The following is a 20,494-nucleotide window of genomic DNA, read 5'->3' on the forward strand; positions in this document are numbered from 1 at the left end:
TTCGTAATTGCACTTACATGCTGGGCCCAGGACAGGTCCTCTGCAATGATTACACCAAGGAATTTAAAGTTGCTGACCTTCCCCACTTCTGATCCCCCGATCATGTGCCTGCATTTCCTCCTCCTAGTCAATAACCAACTCCTTAGACTAGCTGATATTGCATAAGATGTTGTTTTGCAGAACCACTCAGCCAGATTTTCTATCTCCCTCCTATATGCCTTTGATTCGGCCAACGACCATGGTGTCCTCAGCAAACTTAAATATGGCATTGGAGCTAATGGCATATGGCACTTAGTCTAAACCAAGTGGTGCACCTGTGCTGATGGAGATTGTGGAGATGTTGTTGCCAATACGAACAGACTGGAGTCTGCAAGTGAGGAAATCGAGGATCTAATTGCACAAGGAGATACTGAGGCCAAGGTCTTGAAGCTATTGATTAGTTTTAAGAGGATGAAAGTATTGAGTGCTGAGCTATAGATGATAAAGAGCATTCTAATGTACATATGCATCTTTGCTGTCTAGATATTCGAGGGTTGATTGAAGAGCCAGTGAAATGGCATCTGCTGTGGACCTATTGTACCAGTAGACAAATTCGAACAGCTCAATCACTTCTCAAAGTCACTTAAGCCATATAGATGTCCATTGCCCTGCCTTCATCTATTTTCTGTAGTATTTTTAAAAAATGGGATAAAGTTAATGAGGCAACATTTCTCCCACACAAAGCCAAATTGATTATCACTGACCTGCTTTTCCAAATGTGCATAAATCCAATCCCTCAGGACATCCAACATCTCTTCCTCTTTAATAATGACCTGTTCCAGGTAGCCTGTGTTCCTCTGCCTGAAACCACTATCTTTGCTGTCCACCTTTTTGGCGAATAGAAAAAAACATTTAGGACTATTCTTTATGACATGGGTGTTCTTTCCTACACTATATATTCTTCAAGAAACTCCTTTGATCCTTGTTGAGTATAACCCACTATATTTTACCACCCCCCCCCCCGCCGATTAAACCTTATCCTTTGTCATCCAAGGTTCCTTAATCTTGCCATATTTGCCTTTCAATGTTTTATGGAACAGGCTTGTCCTGTGCTCTTAATAATTTACCTTTACAAGACTTGCGCTTGTCAGATGTACCGTGGAGAACATTCTGACAGGCTGCATCAGAGTCTGGTATTGGTAGGGGGGTGGGGGGGGTGGGGCTACTGCACAGGACCAAAAGAAGCTGCAGAGGGTTGTAAATTTAGTCAGCTCCATCTTGGGTACTAGGCTATTAAGTACCCAGGACATCTTTAGGGAGCGGTGTTTCAGAAAGACAGCATCCATTATTAAGGACCTCCAGCACCCAGGGCATGCCCTTTTCTCACTGTAACCATCAGGTAGGAGGTACAGAGGCCTGAAGGCACACACTCAGCAAGTCAGGAACAGCTTCTTCCCCTCTGCTATCCGATTCCTAAATGGACATTGAATCTTTGGATACTACCTCACTTTTTAAAAAATATACAGTATTTCTGTTTTTGCACGTTTTTTAAAATCTATTCAATATATGTAATAGATTTACTTGTTTATTTATTATCATTATTTTTATCTTAGTTATTTTTTTCTCTGCTAGATTATGTGTTGCATTGAACTGCTGCTGCTAAGTTAACAAATTTCACATCACATGCCAGTGATAATAAACCTGATTCTGATTCTACCAACAAGCATCAGTTCCCAATCCATTCTCCAGTGATATCTTAGCATGACTAACTTGAGCCTTTCTTAACAACCTAGAGGCATCAACAGTAAATTTCATTTTCTAAAGCTAATAATTTCCAAAATATGTAATTATCTTTATAAGCTTCATTTTCATGATTCAGTTGAAGGACAGTATTATATACATTTCATTCTGATCGTCCTCTTCCCATGTAAATAAACTTCAGTATATCTTTTCAGCAGTAAAATGCAAGCAGCACATTTTTTGCAACTCATATTTGTTCAAAAACTGGTGGTGTGAAGACAAAACTCTAATTATAAAGAGGAAAGCTATATATTACATTTATTGTACATATATTCAGAATACAAAATTTCAGGTTTATACAATGTTAGAAATTTTGCCACTGTACATTCTTAACAGATAGAAAAATCATAAGGTAGATCAAGGTACATATTTATCAATGTGCTTTATTATACCATACATAAAGTATGGACCAGCAAAGCAACAGCTTAAAAATTAAGTTTCTTAAGAAATATTCTTGGCTGAAGAAAAGTTTTGATTTTTTAAAAATTTGAAGTGGGATAGTTAATTTACTAAGGATTTTGTTGATCATAATTTGAGCAAGCTTTTTTTGGCAGATATGATAATCATAACATAAGAAACCTAATTGGGGTCTTGAAAGGTAATGCTGTCAGTAAACCTCAAAGTGGTGAATTAATAATTTTCTGGCATCATAATTAATAGTATAATACATATGGTTGTTAACTGACATAGTATATAGCACTGCAGTCACAAAAACCTGTTAGGACTTTCCTAAATCACTGTAGATTAATTATATCAGAATCATTTGCTGTATTCACAGATCAGTTTATAAACCATTCTGATCAATCATATTAGAACAATAAGGACAGCTGATCAAAAATACAGAGGGTAGCTCAGAACATTTTTACTTCTTAGAACAATTATAAGTTGCAGAGCTTTTCCAAAGAAGAAAGCTGCATATTGTCATCCAACCAATACGTTTACATTGCAAAATTCTAATTTTCCTCCAAAACTGGTCACATGAAAATATAAGTTATAGGATGCCCTGTTTTAGATGGAATTAATAAACCATGAACTGAATAAGCCAATTAAGACTTAATTTAATTTTGTTCTGCATATTTTAAACCCAATTAATTGTGAATTTGCATCTGTTGCAGTAGAAAAGGAAAACTTTTTTTTAAATGAAGCAAGACACTAACTGGAGAAACCTCCATGAAGTAACAAAATAGTTCTTATATCAATACAAAACAAAAGTGTTGTTTTCCAACATTCATGCAAGTGCCTGACGTGAAGTCTGAAAAATGCATTACCCAATGAAGGCCATTATGGTTTAAGTAATTAGTAAAACATAAATTTCTTCTACATTCATTTTTAAGTATTTGAAATTGCAAAAATTCCATTTCCTGTCCTATCATTCTTTCCTACACAGCAGAACGAAACCCCCTGATCAATTCAAACACTGATATATCATGTACAAGGACTTTAGCAATGAGTAAACAAATTGTGGAGTTTTTTCCAGGTACTGAGGTCGCAGCATTCAATTTCACTCTACGACTGTCACTTTGTGCCCATTCTGAGCAGTGTCTCTAAACTCTGTTAAATCTTCAATTGTCTCTGTAAAAGAGGTTGCTGTTGCATCTGAATGGTTTGTCTTCCAGTGAGTTTTGCTAACTCTTGTTTCTGGTACACCGGCTTCCAAATCTGGCGTTACAGTCATACCATCCTTGAGGCCGAGAATCTCAGCAACTGCCTGTGGCAAGTCCTGTACAATAACAAAAAAAAATTGAATAAAAATGTCGTAAGGAAGTTTTAATTTGAATTTATTTCTGTTTTGTATATAATATGCTTATGGTAATAATGATTCAAAAGTTTAGTATAATATTGATAACAATGATAGTACAGAGGAAATTGAAATATGGTAATGTAAGGTTGCTATGGTAAACCTTTTGTCGCAGAAATTTCTGCAAATTCCCTGCATGAACTGATAAAGTCGCATGACAACAGATAACCAACGGTTTGCCAATGTAATGGATTTTTGATTAAAAACATTTTCAATGATGAAATTTATCAGTAGATCATTAATAATTTCCAGTAGGTTACATTTATTTTCAAACTTCATTACACTCTGTAACTCCGCAGTAAAATGATGTATTTTAATAAAAAGACAGTAAATACATATCAGAGAAAGAACAAGACAAGACAGGACAGGGCAGGAAAACGGCCTTCGACAAACAATGTTGTGACAATCTAATCAAACACCGAACAAAACTAAAGCAACGCACACAAAATGCTGGAGGAACTCAGCAGGCCAGGCAGCATCTATGGAAAAGATGAAGGGTCTTAGCCCGAAACGTCAACTGTTTATTCAAGTTTGCCCAAAACTCTCCAATTCAGGTAACATTGGGGTAAACCTCTTCTGAACCCACACCAAAGCCTCTATATTCTTCCTATGCGTCACCTGGACCAGGTGAACTGTACCCCCAGAGTTCTGAAAGAGGCAGCTAAAGAGGAAGTGCAGGCACTAGTAGTGATCACTCGATTCTGGAATGGTTCTGGAGGATTGCACAACTGTTAATGTCACTACACTCTTTAAGAGGGGAGGGAGACAATTATAGATCAGGCAACTCACACAAATGCTGCAGGAACTCAGCAGGCTAAGCAACATCAATGGAAAAGAGTACAGTCAACATTTTGGGCGAAGACACTTTGGCAGGACTGGAGAAAAAAAGCTGAGGAGTATATTTAAAAGGTGGGGGTGGGGTGAGAACAGAGAAACACAACTTGACAGCTGAATCACAGACAACTGTGAAGGCCAAGTCATTAAGCATATTTAAAGCAGAGATTGATAGATCAGGGTGTCAAAAGATTATGAGAGACAGCAGGAGAATGGGACTGAGAGGGAAAATAAATCAGCCATGATTGAAAGGTGGAGCAGACTCGATGGCTGGATGGCTTAATTCTGCTCCTATATCTCAAGGTGTTATGATGAGGCAACTAGAATTGAATGCAATTCTCTAGACATAGCCTAACGCGAGTTTTATAATTCTGCAACATAATTTCCTGACTTGAACTCAGTGCTTCGACTATAAAGGCAAGCATGTCATACAAATTATTTACTAACCCGTCATGATGTGCAGTCACTTAGAGGGGGCTGTGGACTTGCACCCAAGATCCTTCTGTGCATAAGGACCCTCCTATTAACAGTGTGCTGTCCCTTGACACTTGATCTCCCTAAGTGCAACGCCTCACACTTGGCAGAATTAAACTCCATCTCCCAGGTATATATAGTCATTATTGGATAGTCAAGAATAATCTCAGAGTTTTCTCACTTCTCAGGTACATTCATAACAGCAGTCTGGTTAAATATTGCCAAATATACTACTAACCTTGCAATTTTTCATTTGGTAGTAAATTGCCTCTGCTTTACAAAGCACGTCGTCTACATCCAATTTCAAGGACAGTTCATTGATGTGCTGAAGATTGCAAAAATAAGAAGCCTTTAGTGCAGTCTGGTAGGTACAGGGGAGACAAGTTTATGCTTACAGAGCTAGTAATCCAGGGGCACGGACCAACAGTCCAAAGATGTGAATTCAAACACCATCATGAAAGCTGTTCAACTTAAATCAAAGATAAATATATGGATTAAAAAAATTTGTCATTAGTAATTTCAACTACAAGTTATGGGGAGAAGGCAGGAGGCTGGTGTTGAAAGGGATAATAATCAGACTTGTTGGAACGGCAGAATGGTCTAATTCTGCTACTATCGGTCTTATGGTTACACTCCAGACTGTTTTATAGTTTTCTAAAGTATGCTTTACCGATGTCCTTCAGGGGAGGAAATCTTCCATCCTTAATTGGACTGGACCTTATGTGTTTCCAAACCCAAAATATGGTCGATCCTTTAATACTTGCTGAAATGACCTAACAAGCCACTGAGTTCAAAGGCAATTGGGAAGGGGCAGTAAATAATTGAGCTTGGTCGTGGTACCAGATCCCTAAGATATGAGCAAAAAATAATGCAAAAATAAAATTATTTCAATACCACATAAAGATTAAGCTTATCAATTAATTTTTACAGTACAGTACAAATGTCTTAGGCACATGTATATAGCTAAAGCACCTAAGACATTTGCACAATACTGTATTTGTTAACATGGAGCATCGCGGAAGGGGTGTGTGACAGGTGGTAGAGCAGTGCCAGGGACAGGGTACGCAGGGGTACAGATACACCCAGTCCTGAAACACCAGGCAGGGTCACTTGATTCCAAACAATTGGTTTATTGATCATTACAGAATGTCTCTCTGGTGCTTTCCGCTCCTTCCCTTTTTCCCAATCATGATCCTCCTCCCCTGCCCCCTTCCTAATCTCAGTTCACAATAGAGACGCACATCAGAAATAGCTTTATCATCACTCACATATGTTATGAAATTTGTTTTTTTTGTGGCAGCAGTACAGTGCAATACAGAAAATTACTACAGTACTGTGCAAAAGACTTAGGCACCCTAGCTATATATTTGTGCTTCAGACTTTTGCATAGTACTGTATATGCTGGTCTGAAATATATGGATAATATGTGGCTCTAATTCTCATCGTAACAGTTCACGAATAAATCCACACCTTTAAAATTTCATTAAAGCCATAATGATTTTCCATAATCTTCTGTTTCTCAGTGTCTAGTATGGCACAGCATATCAGAAGATGAAAATTCTGGCAAGGCAACCCAGTCCACATAACCTATAAAATACAAAGATTTTTGTCTACTATTATTGGAATTTAAATACATCCATTTAAATGATATAATGTCAGGGTTGTGACCATTACAGAAACAAATTAGGAAGCTATGAATAACCATGAAACCAGGATTTCTGGAATTTGCATTCCCAAGAAATAACTTCCAAATCCCTGATCCATTTTATGGGTTTTGCTTTTGATCCTGGTTGATGCTTATTGGCAAGTTCTCAGGTATAGCTCAACATCTGATTTAAAATACTGGAAATAAATTTCACTCAACACTCGAAGAGACTTATGTCCATGTAAACTAAAAGAAACAACTGCTTGAATGAATAACAAATGATCAAAAGTTCAGAACAACAGTGAAACTTTGTGCCCTTTGATTTTTACCACAAAAGTTTGCTTTTCCTTACTGAAGTAAGTTCTATTGCACCCCAGTGTTCAGGCTTTTGATAAAATTCTACAAAGAGTTTATAGATTAGGATCAATGAGCTTTTTCTTTTACTAAAAGGGTTGAAAAGTGCCACAAGTTGAAGTGGAAAATGTATTAGTTACAGGCAGAAGAGTGCTTGTTGATAGTGTAGTGGCATGGTCCCAGGTTTGAATCCAGCTGGCTCCCTGCACGCCCTCCTTAAGTACTGGGTTGAGCATCGAGCTAACAACTCTGCCTTGGAAAACAGGCAACCGCTAAAGAAACGGCAAGGTTGCCGCCTGATATGCCAAAAGGGAGGAACTTTACTTCACTTCAATTTCAGGAGAATTCAGGCATATGATTAGATTCATGGTCAGATTCAAACAAAATCCGTTTGCAGTACAAAAAGAAAACATTTTCATAAATGGTAAACCAGTAATATATAGATTATAAAATAACACTAATCTCATGTTCTTTGTCTTATATAAATCTAGTACAAAACATGCTTTGGAATGAGCTCCCTGGCTTTTATACTACAGCATACAGCATTCAGCATTCTGTAATGGACCACACAAAGCAGCTGAAAAATCAACAGATTACTGGATGTTTTGTTCCTTCAAAGTGCAGTTAGCTCAGAATAATTCTTCGACTTTCCTTCAAAGATAAATTATAAATCAAGGTGCATTCATACATACAACATACAAGAAATGATTCTAACCTCCCAAAGTCTAAGAGCATCTTGAAAGCTGAATTCCCTTTTGAACCGAATCAGAAGCCACCTGAAGCAGAAGTAGAGATATCCAGATTCTTGAGATTCTAGGAAAACAACTTACTTGTTAAAAAATCCTCTTAGCTAGTTGAAAGGGTCTATCTAAAATCTTCATGCTGTTGCACAAAAATATCTTGCCTTTATTTTTTTTTAAATCAAATACCAAAGTTTCAATAATCTTAACTAAGCAAAAACAAAATCTTTGTGTAAAGACTTCCATATTCTCCTGATGCCCCAAGAGCTTCTTATGAAGTGTAGTCAGTGCTGTTATGCATGGAAATAGTCAACTATCGTGTGCAAAGAGCATGGCTAACAGGATTGATCTTCAGAAGAGTTAGCACAATCTCGATGGATCAATTGGCTTTCTTATTCTGCTGCTCTTGGATTCCATGAAATCTTTACATCCTCACAAATAAAATTACCTGCAGGCTCATAGAGGTAAAATGGGATAACCAAACGAAGTAGCTACATTAACAACATTAATCCTTTTAAAAAGTACACTTTTCATTCATGGGAATGTTTTTGAAGTAAAAATGTATTTGCTACAAGGTTACTGCCATCCCAAAATCTCAGTTTTATGAAGAAAGTAGAAACATAATATGCGACTATTTTATTGAAGTTTCATGTACCAGTTTTGGTCACTAATTGAATCAGAAACAGATTTAAAATTACCAGCATATGTTGCAAAATTTGTTAACTTTGCAGCAGCAGCATAACGCAATACATGATAACACAGAGAAAATATACTGTGATTATGGTAAATTAATATTTTTCAATAATTAAATTAAATAAGTAGTGCAAAAAATTAAAAAGTAGTGAGGTAATGTTCATCAGTTCAATGTCCATTCAGAAATTGGATGTCAGAGGGGAAGAAGCTGTTCCTGAATCACTGAGTGTGTGCCCTCGGGCTTCAGGCTATCTCTTTCCTGATGGTAGCAATAAAAACAAGGCATGATCTGGGTGATGGGGATCCTTAATGATGGATGCCGCCTTTTTGAGACATTGCTCATCGAAGATGCTCTGGATACTACAGAGGCTAGTGCCCGTGACATCTGCCGCTTACTCCGATCCTGTGATGTAGCCAGTTAGAATGCTCTCCACGGTACATCTTTAAAAGTTTTCAAGTGTTTTTGGAGTTGTACCAAATCTTCTCATGCTCCTAATGAAATATAGCTGCTGTCGTGCCTTCTTTGTAGCTGCATCAATATGTTGGGTCCAGCTTAGATCCTTAGAGATACTGACACCCAGGAATTATTCTTTCCACTTTAATCCCTTTATGAGCACTAGTGTGTGTTCCTTCATCTTACCCTTTCTGAAGTCCACAATCAGTTCTTTGGTCTTACTGATGTTGAGTGCAAAGTTGTTGCTACAACACCACTCAACTAGCTGATATATCTCACTCCTCTACAGCCTCTCATCACTATCTGAAATTTTACCAACAATGGTTATATATGGTCCAAGTATAAAGACAGCTTATCTTAGAGAGTATTTTTAACATAGGTTTAAGTTTAGCTCCTTTAGACAGAAACTTTAAAATAAAACATACTTACCAAGATAATTCCAGAACCCAAGATCAAGCAATTTAAGTAATGTACTCAGCTGAGATAATTCTGTTTTCATGCCTTGCATTTGCTCTTCAAAGTTACAATGCTACAAAACAATCAAATAGAAACAATTTATTTGCTATGATTCAGTAAACATTAACATTACATTTTCAAATAACTGTGAGTGAAAAATATCTGATTCATAAAGAGTCTCGGCCCGAAACATTGACAGCGCTTCTCCCTATAGATTCTGCCTGCCCTGCTGCATTCCACCAGCATTTTGTGTGTGTTGCTTGAATTTCCAGCATCTGCAGATTTCCTCGTGTTTGCCTAAAAATTCTGATATTATATTTTATTACACATTTTAAAAGAGGCTAATGACAATTGGGTAACATGCAAAATTTTCAGAAACCCTCTACACAAAGCCATGTCTGTATGCTGTGGGAAAGAATTCAGTCAAAAACCCAATTCCTATACCACTGTGAAAAAGCCTTTCTGCACATTTTCTGTGCATGATCAGTGTTGTTGCAAATCCTTACATTTCAGGCCTCACTAGTATAATTCTGGGCAGGTACTGAGATAATGGTCTTGCATCATTCACATTTTGAGGCAAAGATATTTCCAGAATTGGTCATCTATACCACATCCCTGATGAGTTTGCACGTTAAGAATAAGGGGTAGGCCATTTAGAACAGAGATACAGAAAAACTTTTTCACCCAGAGTGGTGAATATGTGGAATGCTCTGGCCCAGAAAGCAGTGGAGGCCAAGTCTCTGGACGTAGAGTTAGATAGAGCTCTTATAGATAGCGGGGTCAAGGGATATGGAGGGACGGCAGGAACAGGGTACTGATTGTGTATGATCAGCCATGATCACAGTGAATGGCGGTGCTGGCTAGAAGGGCCGAAAGGCCTACTCCTGCACCTACTGTTTATTGTATACATGCACTGTGTTTCTTTCATTTATGAACTAAATTGTGTATTCATATTCACCTGGTGAGTAACCATCAATTTAAAAAGACAGGCCTTGTATCTCTAAGATTTTTTTTTAAAAAGCATTCACTTCTCAAGAACTTGAAATGCACATAGTCCAGGTGTAGATCGATAAGACGAGGCAGCAAAATAGCTCGGCACAGATTAGGTAGGCTGAAGGTCCCATTCTGTGCTGTAGTTTTTTGTGACACTAACTCTTACCATTTGTTCTATGAAGGCAACAAAGCACCAAAAGGCATCCACTTCATTTTCCATCACGTATAAGATGGGGGAAAGCAGATCACTCATTCCTTGGACATAGCCTAAAAATTACAATGTTCCCAGTTTAGCATTATTCAAGCTGCATTCTTTGATTAACAAATCCAAAAACTACTGAATTATTTCAAGATATGTGAATTAATAAGTGTGCATTTCTTATCTCCACAGCTTGATATTTCATTTAATCATGAAGCCTCTGTATCTGTAGATTTATCATTTAAAAGAAATTACAACCACTAAATACTCCGCTAGAAAAATGTTATTCTCCATGAATATTTATTTGTGAAGCTAAAAACTTTAAATGATTTGTTTAAAAAACATAAAAATGCCTGGGTAAATGCAACTATACATAGTTTTCACAGAACATAATACTTACCAAGATCAAAATCATACATGCAGTAGGTCATTAAGATATCATGCAGTAGAATCAATCCAGGATTTTCTTGTCCTTCATAAAAAGGATTTGTTCTATCTGTTCTGTTGACGTCTTTTTCTAAATTATTTTTAAAGGAAAAAATACAGTTAAATTTTCCCCACTACTTCCTGACATTAAAGTAGAATAAAAATGTTTATTTCCAAATAAAGCACTTCCATATATAGGCAAGCTTTAAATAATATCTACAGATTATTATCTGCATTTCTCCTGTTTTTTAGCGAAGTACTTTATCCTTTTGCAAGATGAAATACCTTAATCAACAATGAAAAATGACACGCTTTTTAAACCAAAGCACTGAACCAAGGTTCTTATCAAGAATTTATGCACTGACATTTCAGCAAAATCCAAATAAAACAACACCAAGGAACAAAACCAATAAAAATGTTAAATCAGCTTAGCAAGACAGCTTAAGAAGCATAATTATTACAACAGTTAAAAATGATTCAGTAAGAGAAAGGTAAAAACGCTAAATCTTGGCTATGAGAATTAATGCAAATGGTATGATTAAGAGCATGGATAATCTAGAATTTGATTGGTTAAAAGGAAACTTAATAATGATGTCCCATTCAAATAAAGAAAAATATAAACAGTCACAGAAAGAAAGTTTTTTTTAAGGGAAAAAGTCAGGAATGGACAAATTATCAAAATCAATACTTCTTTAAACAATATTTTTTTTGAAGACTGCATTTTTGTAGAACTGTATGTCGCCTAGCTAAAATGGAAAAAAATGGCATCCGTTGCTGCTGAAAAGGAAACATTCAGAAACACACCAGATTAATAGCAGACAAGTCCAAGAACATCTCTGGATGTCAGTGCCAACAGTTTAGAATCATATCTTGACTTCAATGCAATTACTAAGGTTATGAAGCTGAGTGTAATTGAAATTTTGAATTGCAGAAAATTTTTCACAGAATAAAAGTGTTGTGCATCAGAATTATTGCCTTGTTATTCTCAGCACCAGCTAGAGATTTCCCTCCCTCCGTTGTATTTCTTACTTCAGTAGTTTGGACTTCACTGCTGGTTCAGACAGGAAATTAAATGGAGTGTGACGAAAATTACCATCAGCAAAATTAATGTTTATTTTAACGGCATCTGTAAGGTCAGTGAAGAATAAGACAAAGCACAGAGGCAATGGAAAGATAAGACTACTGAAATAAATGTTTTGAAGATCATTTCACCAGTGTTAAAAGTCTGGTAAGGAAAGCTGTTAGTTAAATTGCTAAAGTGCATGGAGTTGGGTTTTGTCAAATACTGATTATGTAGCTTAAAGAATAAAAGTGGAGAGTGCACTGCAGCTTTTTTCACAGAAATTGTGATCTATGAAATTTGTAGTACAACTAAACAACAAAACTTCATATCCTTACATAGCTAATTGGACAGTTATGCACGTTGTTAGTGAACTGGAGATCAACTTAAAATCCAGATTAAACTGATGAATAATTATGAACTAAAATTATTTAAGGACTTAACTCAGTTCCTCTGGACATATTGCCAGAAAATTAACTATGCAGTTAATCAGATATCAAAGAAATAATACATTTTGAAAATGAATACATATTGCCACGAGAAAAAGAAAACTGCGGTTTGGATGTACAGCTGGAATACAGGGCAGGAAGTAGTATTTTGAAGTTTGTATATATTGTGACATGATTGATGCAAGAAATTGGTACCAAATTTTCTAAACAATTCTTATATTGATCTGTGTAAATGTTGTCATAGAACTAACATCAATTCAATGTGAATGGTTCTCCAAAATTTATAAGATTTTGATAATAGGTCAAATCTACCTATAAGGCTTCTGTAGTCTTTCAATCTTGAATTCCTTTTTTCTTGTTCTTCGCTGACTGACTTCCACTGTAACTTCATCCTGAAGTACTCATCTCTATACACAAGTGAGAAACACAATAATAGCCAAAATGTGCCGATAGTTGCCTTTGTCATGTCAGCCAGACACACTGTTCAGTCAGCTTTGCAAAATTAATAAATTCTTTATTAAAATGTATTTTAATGCTCAGTTAAGTTTAGTAGACAATTCTAACGTACTTCAGAAAACACAATGTCTATAAATATAAACTGAAATTTCTCTGCACGAACTAGAAAACTTCCTCCATGTGCTCAAAGTGAAGATACTTACATTTTCCTTTTGGTTAGCTGTCTTCTACTTTCTTTTGTGCTATCCCATGGAAAATAATTCAGAAGAAACTTCCATGCCACTTTTCTAACTGAATGACAAAGTCCCTGAAAAAGAAACATATTATAAAAGGGGGGAAAATCCCATGCAAATAAAGAAATGAATTATTTTGATGAACTAATGTTAATATCCCTTTCTGAAGGAAATCATGTTATTCTTCTTGTTTGCTTTCTTTGAATACACAGAATAAAGATTAAAAATAAAATGATTTATATTCATACTCCTTAGGCATACTTAACCTCAGTTTTGAAAACTACCTTAACATAGGATTTCTATTAAAACTTTACTTTGAACTTTATCAGAATGTCAAATTATTTATTACATTTCTAGTTTACTTGTAACATAAACAGCAGAAAAAGGGCAGTTCTTTTATTTTATTGCACTACAGTATGTGCTAATTAAACACAGACTTGACTGTAGAAATATATGTACAAGTTAGAGATCAATTTATTTTCATAGCTTTCCAGTTTTCTTCACTGTTATTCGTCTAAACGGAGGTATGAGAAAGTGCTTGAGATACAAGCTAAAAGCCCTAACTAATTAAGTGAATTTTCAATCATAGAAATTGTCTGAGATTTCAGATTAATGGATATTGAGAATTGTAGCTTGATTCCATAATGAAGTTCAGGAAGTCCAAGACAATAACAAAAGGCTACAAATAAAAAGTAAAGTAGACTGCCAGACCCATTTTGCACCTGCAAATGAATAGGTCGTCTTTGTCATTTTCTTGCATGTTACAAACTTTTGTTTTTCATTGTAATAGACTTAAGACAAAAATTTAAGATTATTAAAAAAAACAGAACTGTTTGATAATTTTTAATAGTAGGTTTTATCACTAATTAAATATTGAAGTTTTTCACTTTCCCTTTATCATTCAGTATTTGGAAAAGACAGACAGACAGAAAGACATACTTTATTGATCCCGAGGGAAATTGGGTTTCATTACAGCCACACCAACGAAGAATAGTGAAGAAATATAGCAATATAAAACCATAAATAATTAAATAATAAGTTAATCATGCCAAGTGGAAATAAGTCCAGGACCAGCCTATTGGCACAGGGTGTCTGGCACTCCGAGGGAGGAGTTGTAAAGTTTGATGGCCACAGGTAGGAATGACTTCCTATGACGCTCAGTGTTGCATCTCAGTGGAATGAGTCTCGGGCTGACTGTGCCTAACCAGTACATTATGGAGTGGATGGGAGTCATTGTCCAAGATTGCATGCAACTTGGACAGCATCCTCTTTTCAGATACCACCATCAGAGAGTCCAGTTCCACCCCCACAACATCACTGGCCTTATGAATGGAAAACTGACTCTTCTGCCATTGCATTTTTTAATCTGTTCAACTGGGCATAAAACTACAGAAGTCTACAGAACTACAATGAAATTTGAATTTGTTGGTTAAATGCCAGTGGAACGCAGCAGGCCAGGCAGCATCTATAGGGAGAAGCGCTGTCGACGTTTCGGGCCGAGACCCTCCCCACTTAAATCAATACCATAATTTATGCATTTAAAAGACTAATCCTCACTTTAATCTGTGTTTAATCTCACAGGAGCTAAATATTACTTACCAAAGGCACATACAAACATGTGGAAATTAGATTTCCTAAAACTCTATTTTTTGTTCTAATTTCTTGTAAATAAAAAATGTATAATTTTTCTTCTGAATGCTGCTTATATAATGTTATTTGCCCACGATGCTGATGCAAGGAAGTTTTTTATTACACCTGTGCACACTTGCACATTTGCCAATAAATGACAGTGGCTTTAAATACCAGCTTTCTAATTAATTATTAAATTATATGTTTTGTTACTTCACTTTTGAAGTGCAATGGTTTACTAGCAAATAATTCCAATATCCACAAAAGTAATCTGAGCACAAACCTAATTCTGGAGTTATGAGACCATAACCTCATTATTCATGAAGTCTTCTTTTGTAAGGCAACATGATTGAGCCTGTATGGGAAAACTGCAGCCAGTACTAGAACACTGGCTATACAGATTAAAATGGCATGTTATCAGTCAATGTTATTCACTAGAGTTGATACTGATTCGTGTCTGATCATAATAATATGTAAAACTGTGGGTTTTGTAAATCCTTCTCTTTCAGAAAACTTTATTATCTAATGATGGATGCCTCAAAAAGGTAACATCCATCATTAAAGTCCCCCAACACTCAGGACATGCCCTGTTCTTATTGCTACCATCAGGAAGGAGGTACCGGGACCTGAAGGCACATACTCGATCAGGAACAGCTTCTTCCTCTCTGACATCCAACTTCTGAATGGACATTGAAGCCATGAACACTCCCTCATTACTTTTTTTAATTTTACACTACTTATTTAACTATCTCACACACACACACACACACATATGCACGTTTTTTTTTACTCTATTATGTACTGCATTGTACAGGATCCCCCTGCTATTCGAAGGTATGGAGTCCCTATGAAACCGTTTGTAAGCCGAAATGTCGTAAAGCGAAGAAGCAATTACCATTAATTTACATGGGAGAAATTTTTGAGCGTTCCCAGAACCAAAAAATAACCTACCAAATCACACATAAAACCTAAAATAACACTAACATATAGTAAAAGCAGGAATGATATGATAAATATACAGTCTATATAAAGTAGAAATATTGCATGTACAGTGTAGTTTCACTTATCAAAATCGGGAAGACAGCGAGCCAAAATCGATATGGAGAAAAAAAAATTGGCATGTACACTCATGTGCACGTACATGCCTACGCACGTACACACATACGTACGTACATGTGTACGCATGTACACGCATGCGTACACAACTGCCCGCACAAGGATTCACGGTCATGTTAGTCTTTCTCAGGGTAAGCACACGTATAAAGTGGGCGTCTTTTTTCCGTAAAAGCAAAAATCCTCTTTGGTTAGCAAAAACAGGTACTAATGTAGATCTTTCGTAGATCGTAAAGCGAACGTTCGATAAATGGGGGCCACCTGCACTGCTGCACAAAGACAACAAATTTCACAACATATGCCAGTGATATTAAACCTGATTCTGATTCAAATGTGCAAGGTGGTTGTGGTATAAATTTAATGGTTTTGAAATGTAAATGATTTATCAGTACAAAAGAAAAAGTAAATTTCATGACAGGATTTGAGAACAGTTAGGAAATACAAAATACTGTAATAAGAAAACACTATATTTTCATTTCTAACATACTATTTTGTGTTATGTAGCAAAAATAAAACGACAGACCAATAAACTCAAGAGTGAGAAAAAGTTAAGTTACCCCTTTGAATATTATTTCTTTTAGCTTGTCTGGATCCAGGATTTTGTCATCAGTATCCATGTTCTGAGACCACACATCAGCAGAAACTGGTTCTCCTCTTTGAATTTCAGGCCTTGTTCCGAGGTCAATCTGAAAAAAGGTGGCATTAGCATGGATTATTTATACTTAATCTATTACATGATTCTCTTAAAAACAAGAGGAAAATTAAAATGCACATTAAAAACTGATCATTCTTAACTTATGCCTTTTAGCAGGTACTTCCGATACATAGCACAAAAACTTACACGTGTGATTACTTCAAATCCTGGTTCTTCTTGATGGTTAATTTCTAGACACGAAATAGAGTCGCTGAGATCCATTTCAGAAGCAGGTCTTTGTTGGGGTGCTACTTCAGAACCACGAAAAGCATCAAGAATGTAGTTTGTAACTTTGGAAAAGCCTCCAAGTGTTGTCATATATGGATCTTTCTTAAATTTCTGTAAAGTTAGCATCATCATAAATCACTATCATAAACATTTCAGCAAAGATGCATTATTTAATAGCTATTAGTACAGAACAATAAAGCTGCTCTGCTGAATCTTGGACAACAAAAGATGAGGCTTTAGCAGTTCTGAAATAATGAGCTATGGGATCAAAACTACATATTCTCACTAGAAAAATAATTATTTACATAACTAAGGTTATATAAGCTTAAAGTACATAATACTAAGATTATGTCTTTATTTCCACCTTTAATTAAGTTGGGGTCTCTTGTTTCTGGAAAATAAGAGTTACAAGATGGCCTGAAAGAGATCTTTAACAATATGTGAAGACTGGCATTGAAAAGAAGTTTCTACTCAAAACTAGGGGCTATTAAATATTTTCTCCCTTTGTGGTTCCCACCAGGTGCTTCAGTTCTTACTCTTAGAATATTGCAACACACTTCAACCCTGCTCAGGATCAACAAAAAGCCGCAGAATGTTGCGAACTCAGCCAGCTGCATCATGGGCACTAGCCTCTCTGGCTTCAAGGACATCTTCAAAAAGAGGTGCCTCAAAAAGGATGCCCATGACCGAGAACATACTCTCTTATTATTACCATCAGAGAGTAAATATACTAGCCTGAAGACACACACTCAATGTTTTAGAAACAGCTTCTTTCCCTCCTCCATCAGATATCTAAACAGACAATGAACGAACTAATGAAAACTACCTCACTACTTCTGCATTTTTTAAACTACTTTTAAATTTTTTTAAAAATATATAAACTTAATGTAATTTATAATACATTTTTATGTATTGCACTCTCCTGCTGCTGCAAAACAATAAATATATGACATACGTCAGTGATATTGAACCTGCTCTTTAACTGAGGTAAAAGAGTTGTCAACAGTGTGGGGGCATGGCATTAACAGTTTCCATACTTCTACTGAGAATTTGCCATTTTATCTTTTCAGTGAAATTTGTTGTGATTTTTATGCTGTTCCCATAAGCATTTTTCACACTATCGTGTGAGAAAATGAGTATGCATACTGTTCATAAATATTAAAAGTGATGGTCTGAACAAAATATTTAAAAATAATTGATATTATACAGTCAAAGGATGAACATGGCTGATGCCCAGAGATTGTTCTTCTTTTCCGAGCTATCTTCATAGCCAGAGAATGCACAACTTGGGGGGGATAATCACAGCATAAGGGATCAGCCATTTAGTATTGATATGAGGCCACAATCCCAGTCACCTATGAATAATCAATTATTTAGTATATTGAAGGATGAGATTTTTAGGTTTATGGACATTTAAAAAATTCAGAGATTATGATGATCAGGCAGGATAATGGATGAGGTGCCATGATCACATCAAGTGGAAGATCTGCACATTAATCTATCCCTGCTTTCATTTCTGATATTATGTTCCTGTAATTAATAAATACAGAATAATTTACAAAAAAATCTGTAAATATTACTGTGACAAAGGTTTGCTTAATTTGTTTTAAAAAATATGCTACTAAATCATGATTACATTTCATGCAAATTAACAAGTTGACAATATTTAATGTAATTTTATAATTTCTCACATTACAAATGTTTTTAATGTTATCACATAATCCCTTTTTCTCACATACAATTGTTTCTAAGTTGTAAAGCTTTTGACAACTATTTTTATTTATGTAACTACAGTGCTTGTCTAACTACTTATCAGTAAATCTGTTATGAAACTGCTCATTAGTCTTGATATCATCTATTACACAAAACAATCTTTGAAAGAAGTGATATCAACTGAGACAATTTTAATGAAACCGAAACTCAAATTACTCGATGTTCTTGCTTTCAGTTTCCTTTGGAAAGATTGTAAAGATGCATAGTAGGCCACAAGAAAGACACAATAGCTAATACATATATCAAGAGCATTCTATTATTTTGCTCCAGAGTACTTTAGAATACAATTGAATGCCAGGCAGTATGGACACACTTTTACAGCTAAGATACACAAGGTAATTCTTCGTATATTTATACATCTTGAAAATGTTATATACTCACATGTACTAAACCAACTGTATTTTCTTCAAACAGGTTCTCAAAAGACTGAGAAAGTGCTTTGGTATTGTATACAACAAAGTATACTTGGTTATCTTGGGAAGATCTAAGAAAACAAAAAGATAGATCACAACCTTAAGATCTTTTGAGTTTAAGTGCAACTGCTGAGTTTATTTGCTTTCAGAAAACAGGCTACACATTAAATCACATAAGAACTAATTTTTAAAGCTTATGTTTAGTTTTCAGATTGAAATTATATTCTCAAACATTGTATTTCTATAATGCTATCTATTTTGTTTCAATAAAATCTTGCAATACCATTATTTTGCAAGGGCTGCTCTTGCTATTCCTTTGCATCCTAGGGCCCACTGGGTGCACGTGCTTTGGGCAGCTGGGACTGTAACTGCAGCCAAAAAATCAGCAGCCTGTTAGAATAAAGATGGGACGCCTGGCCGATTGTGAAACCTGCAATATTTTCTAACAATTTATTTTTATCTGTCTCTAAAATTTTGAGGCAGTTCAACCATATTTATAGCTAACTAAAATTTTATAATATTAAGAGTCATAGAAAAGTAATAATAATGATTATAATAATAATAATAAATACTTTATTGATCCAGAGTGGGAAATGTTTCATTACAGCAGCGACATTTAAAAATACACTATCCAAACTTCTTGTAAACATTGAAATTGAGCTTGCATGCACCACTTGCACTGGCAGCTCATTCTACACCCTTAGGACCCCATTGGTGAAGAAGTTTCCCCTCATGTTCCCCTTAAACATTTCACTTTTCACCCTTAGCCCATGACCTCTAGGTGTAGACCCACCCAAACTAAGTAGAAAAAGCCTGCTTGCATTTACCCTATCTATACCCCTCATAATTTTATTTACCTATTTCAAATCTCTGCTCAGTCTTTTACATTCCAAAGAATAAAGTCCTAACCTATTTAATCTCTCCTTATAACTCAGGGCTTCAGTCCCAGCAATATCCTTGTAAATTCCCTCTTTCAACATTATTTACATATTTTCTATAGGTAGGTGGCCAAAATTGCACGCAGTACTCCACACAATTTATATTAAAGTAATACAAATCATTTTTTAAACTTCCTTTTTTGCTTGCCTCATTAAAAAACTTTGCACTGTAATACTTCATGAAATATGCAGTAATTGAGCTGGTGTACAATCTGAAGATGATTCAGCAACTGTCAGTAGGGCCTGGACTTCCCTACCCACTAGCACATGAGCAGAAGTCTGTAACTTCCTTCAGTTTCAATGGGTGAACGTCAACAATTTTAATCAGAACAGCCAACAAAAGTTTTGATAGATGAAAATAAAAGATGACAGATGAAATTTCATGTTTAAATGATTTGGCTTAGAAATACTTAAGAAATGAGGTTTGATGGGAATTGCTTACGAAAGGGGATTTTCCATTGATATGGATTTTACAATTAGCAGTAAAGCAACCACACTGAAAGCTGCCCACAAAGATTCCTCTATTCTGATAATGTACATTTCCTCTTTCATGATACCGGTCACTGTCAGGCATCAGCAACATGAGTCTTCTGTTAACCAGCAACAACAAATTTAACAAGCATGCTTAAGGGCTAAAGGCACTTAAAACATAGGAAGCTAACT

General features: G+C 35.7%; 1 protein-coding gene across 1 annotated transcript in view; it reads right to left on the reverse strand.

Moving 5' to 3' along the window:
- Positions 1-2,020: 2,020 nt before the first annotated feature.
- The window catches only part of tbc1d15 (TBC1 domain family, member 15), a 62,396-nt gene continuing 43,922 nt past the window's right edge, over positions 2,021-20,494 (reverse strand). The window contains exons 6-17 of the mRNA XM_059978432.1: positions 18,862-18,964; positions 16,627-16,818; positions 16,343-16,471; positions 13,014-13,117; positions 12,667-12,761; positions 10,820-10,936; positions 10,387-10,487; positions 9,201-9,300; positions 7,600-7,697; positions 6,356-6,472; positions 5,124-5,210; positions 2,021-3,499 (exon numbers count right to left, since the gene is read on the reverse strand). Of these exons, the coding sequence (XP_059834415.1) occupies positions 3,281-3,499; positions 5,124-5,210; positions 6,356-6,472; positions 7,600-7,697; positions 9,201-9,300; positions 10,387-10,487; positions 10,820-10,936; positions 12,667-12,761; positions 13,014-13,117; positions 16,343-16,471; positions 16,627-16,818; positions 18,862-18,964 (1,462 nt within the window). The 3' untranslated portion in view covers positions 2,021-3,280. The remainder of the gene's footprint in view (positions 3,500-5,123; positions 5,211-6,355; positions 6,473-7,599; positions 7,698-9,200; positions 9,301-10,386; positions 10,488-10,819; positions 10,937-12,666; positions 12,762-13,013; positions 13,118-16,342; positions 16,472-16,626; positions 16,819-18,861; positions 18,965-20,494) is intronic.

This window comes from Hypanus sabinus, chromosome 8 (genome assembly GCF_030144855.1).
Source record: "Hypanus sabinus isolate sHypSab1 chromosome 8, sHypSab1.hap1, whole genome shotgun sequence".
Classification (NCBI taxonomy): domain Eukaryota; kingdom Metazoa; phylum Chordata; class Chondrichthyes; order Myliobatiformes; family Dasyatidae; genus Hypanus; species Hypanus sabinus.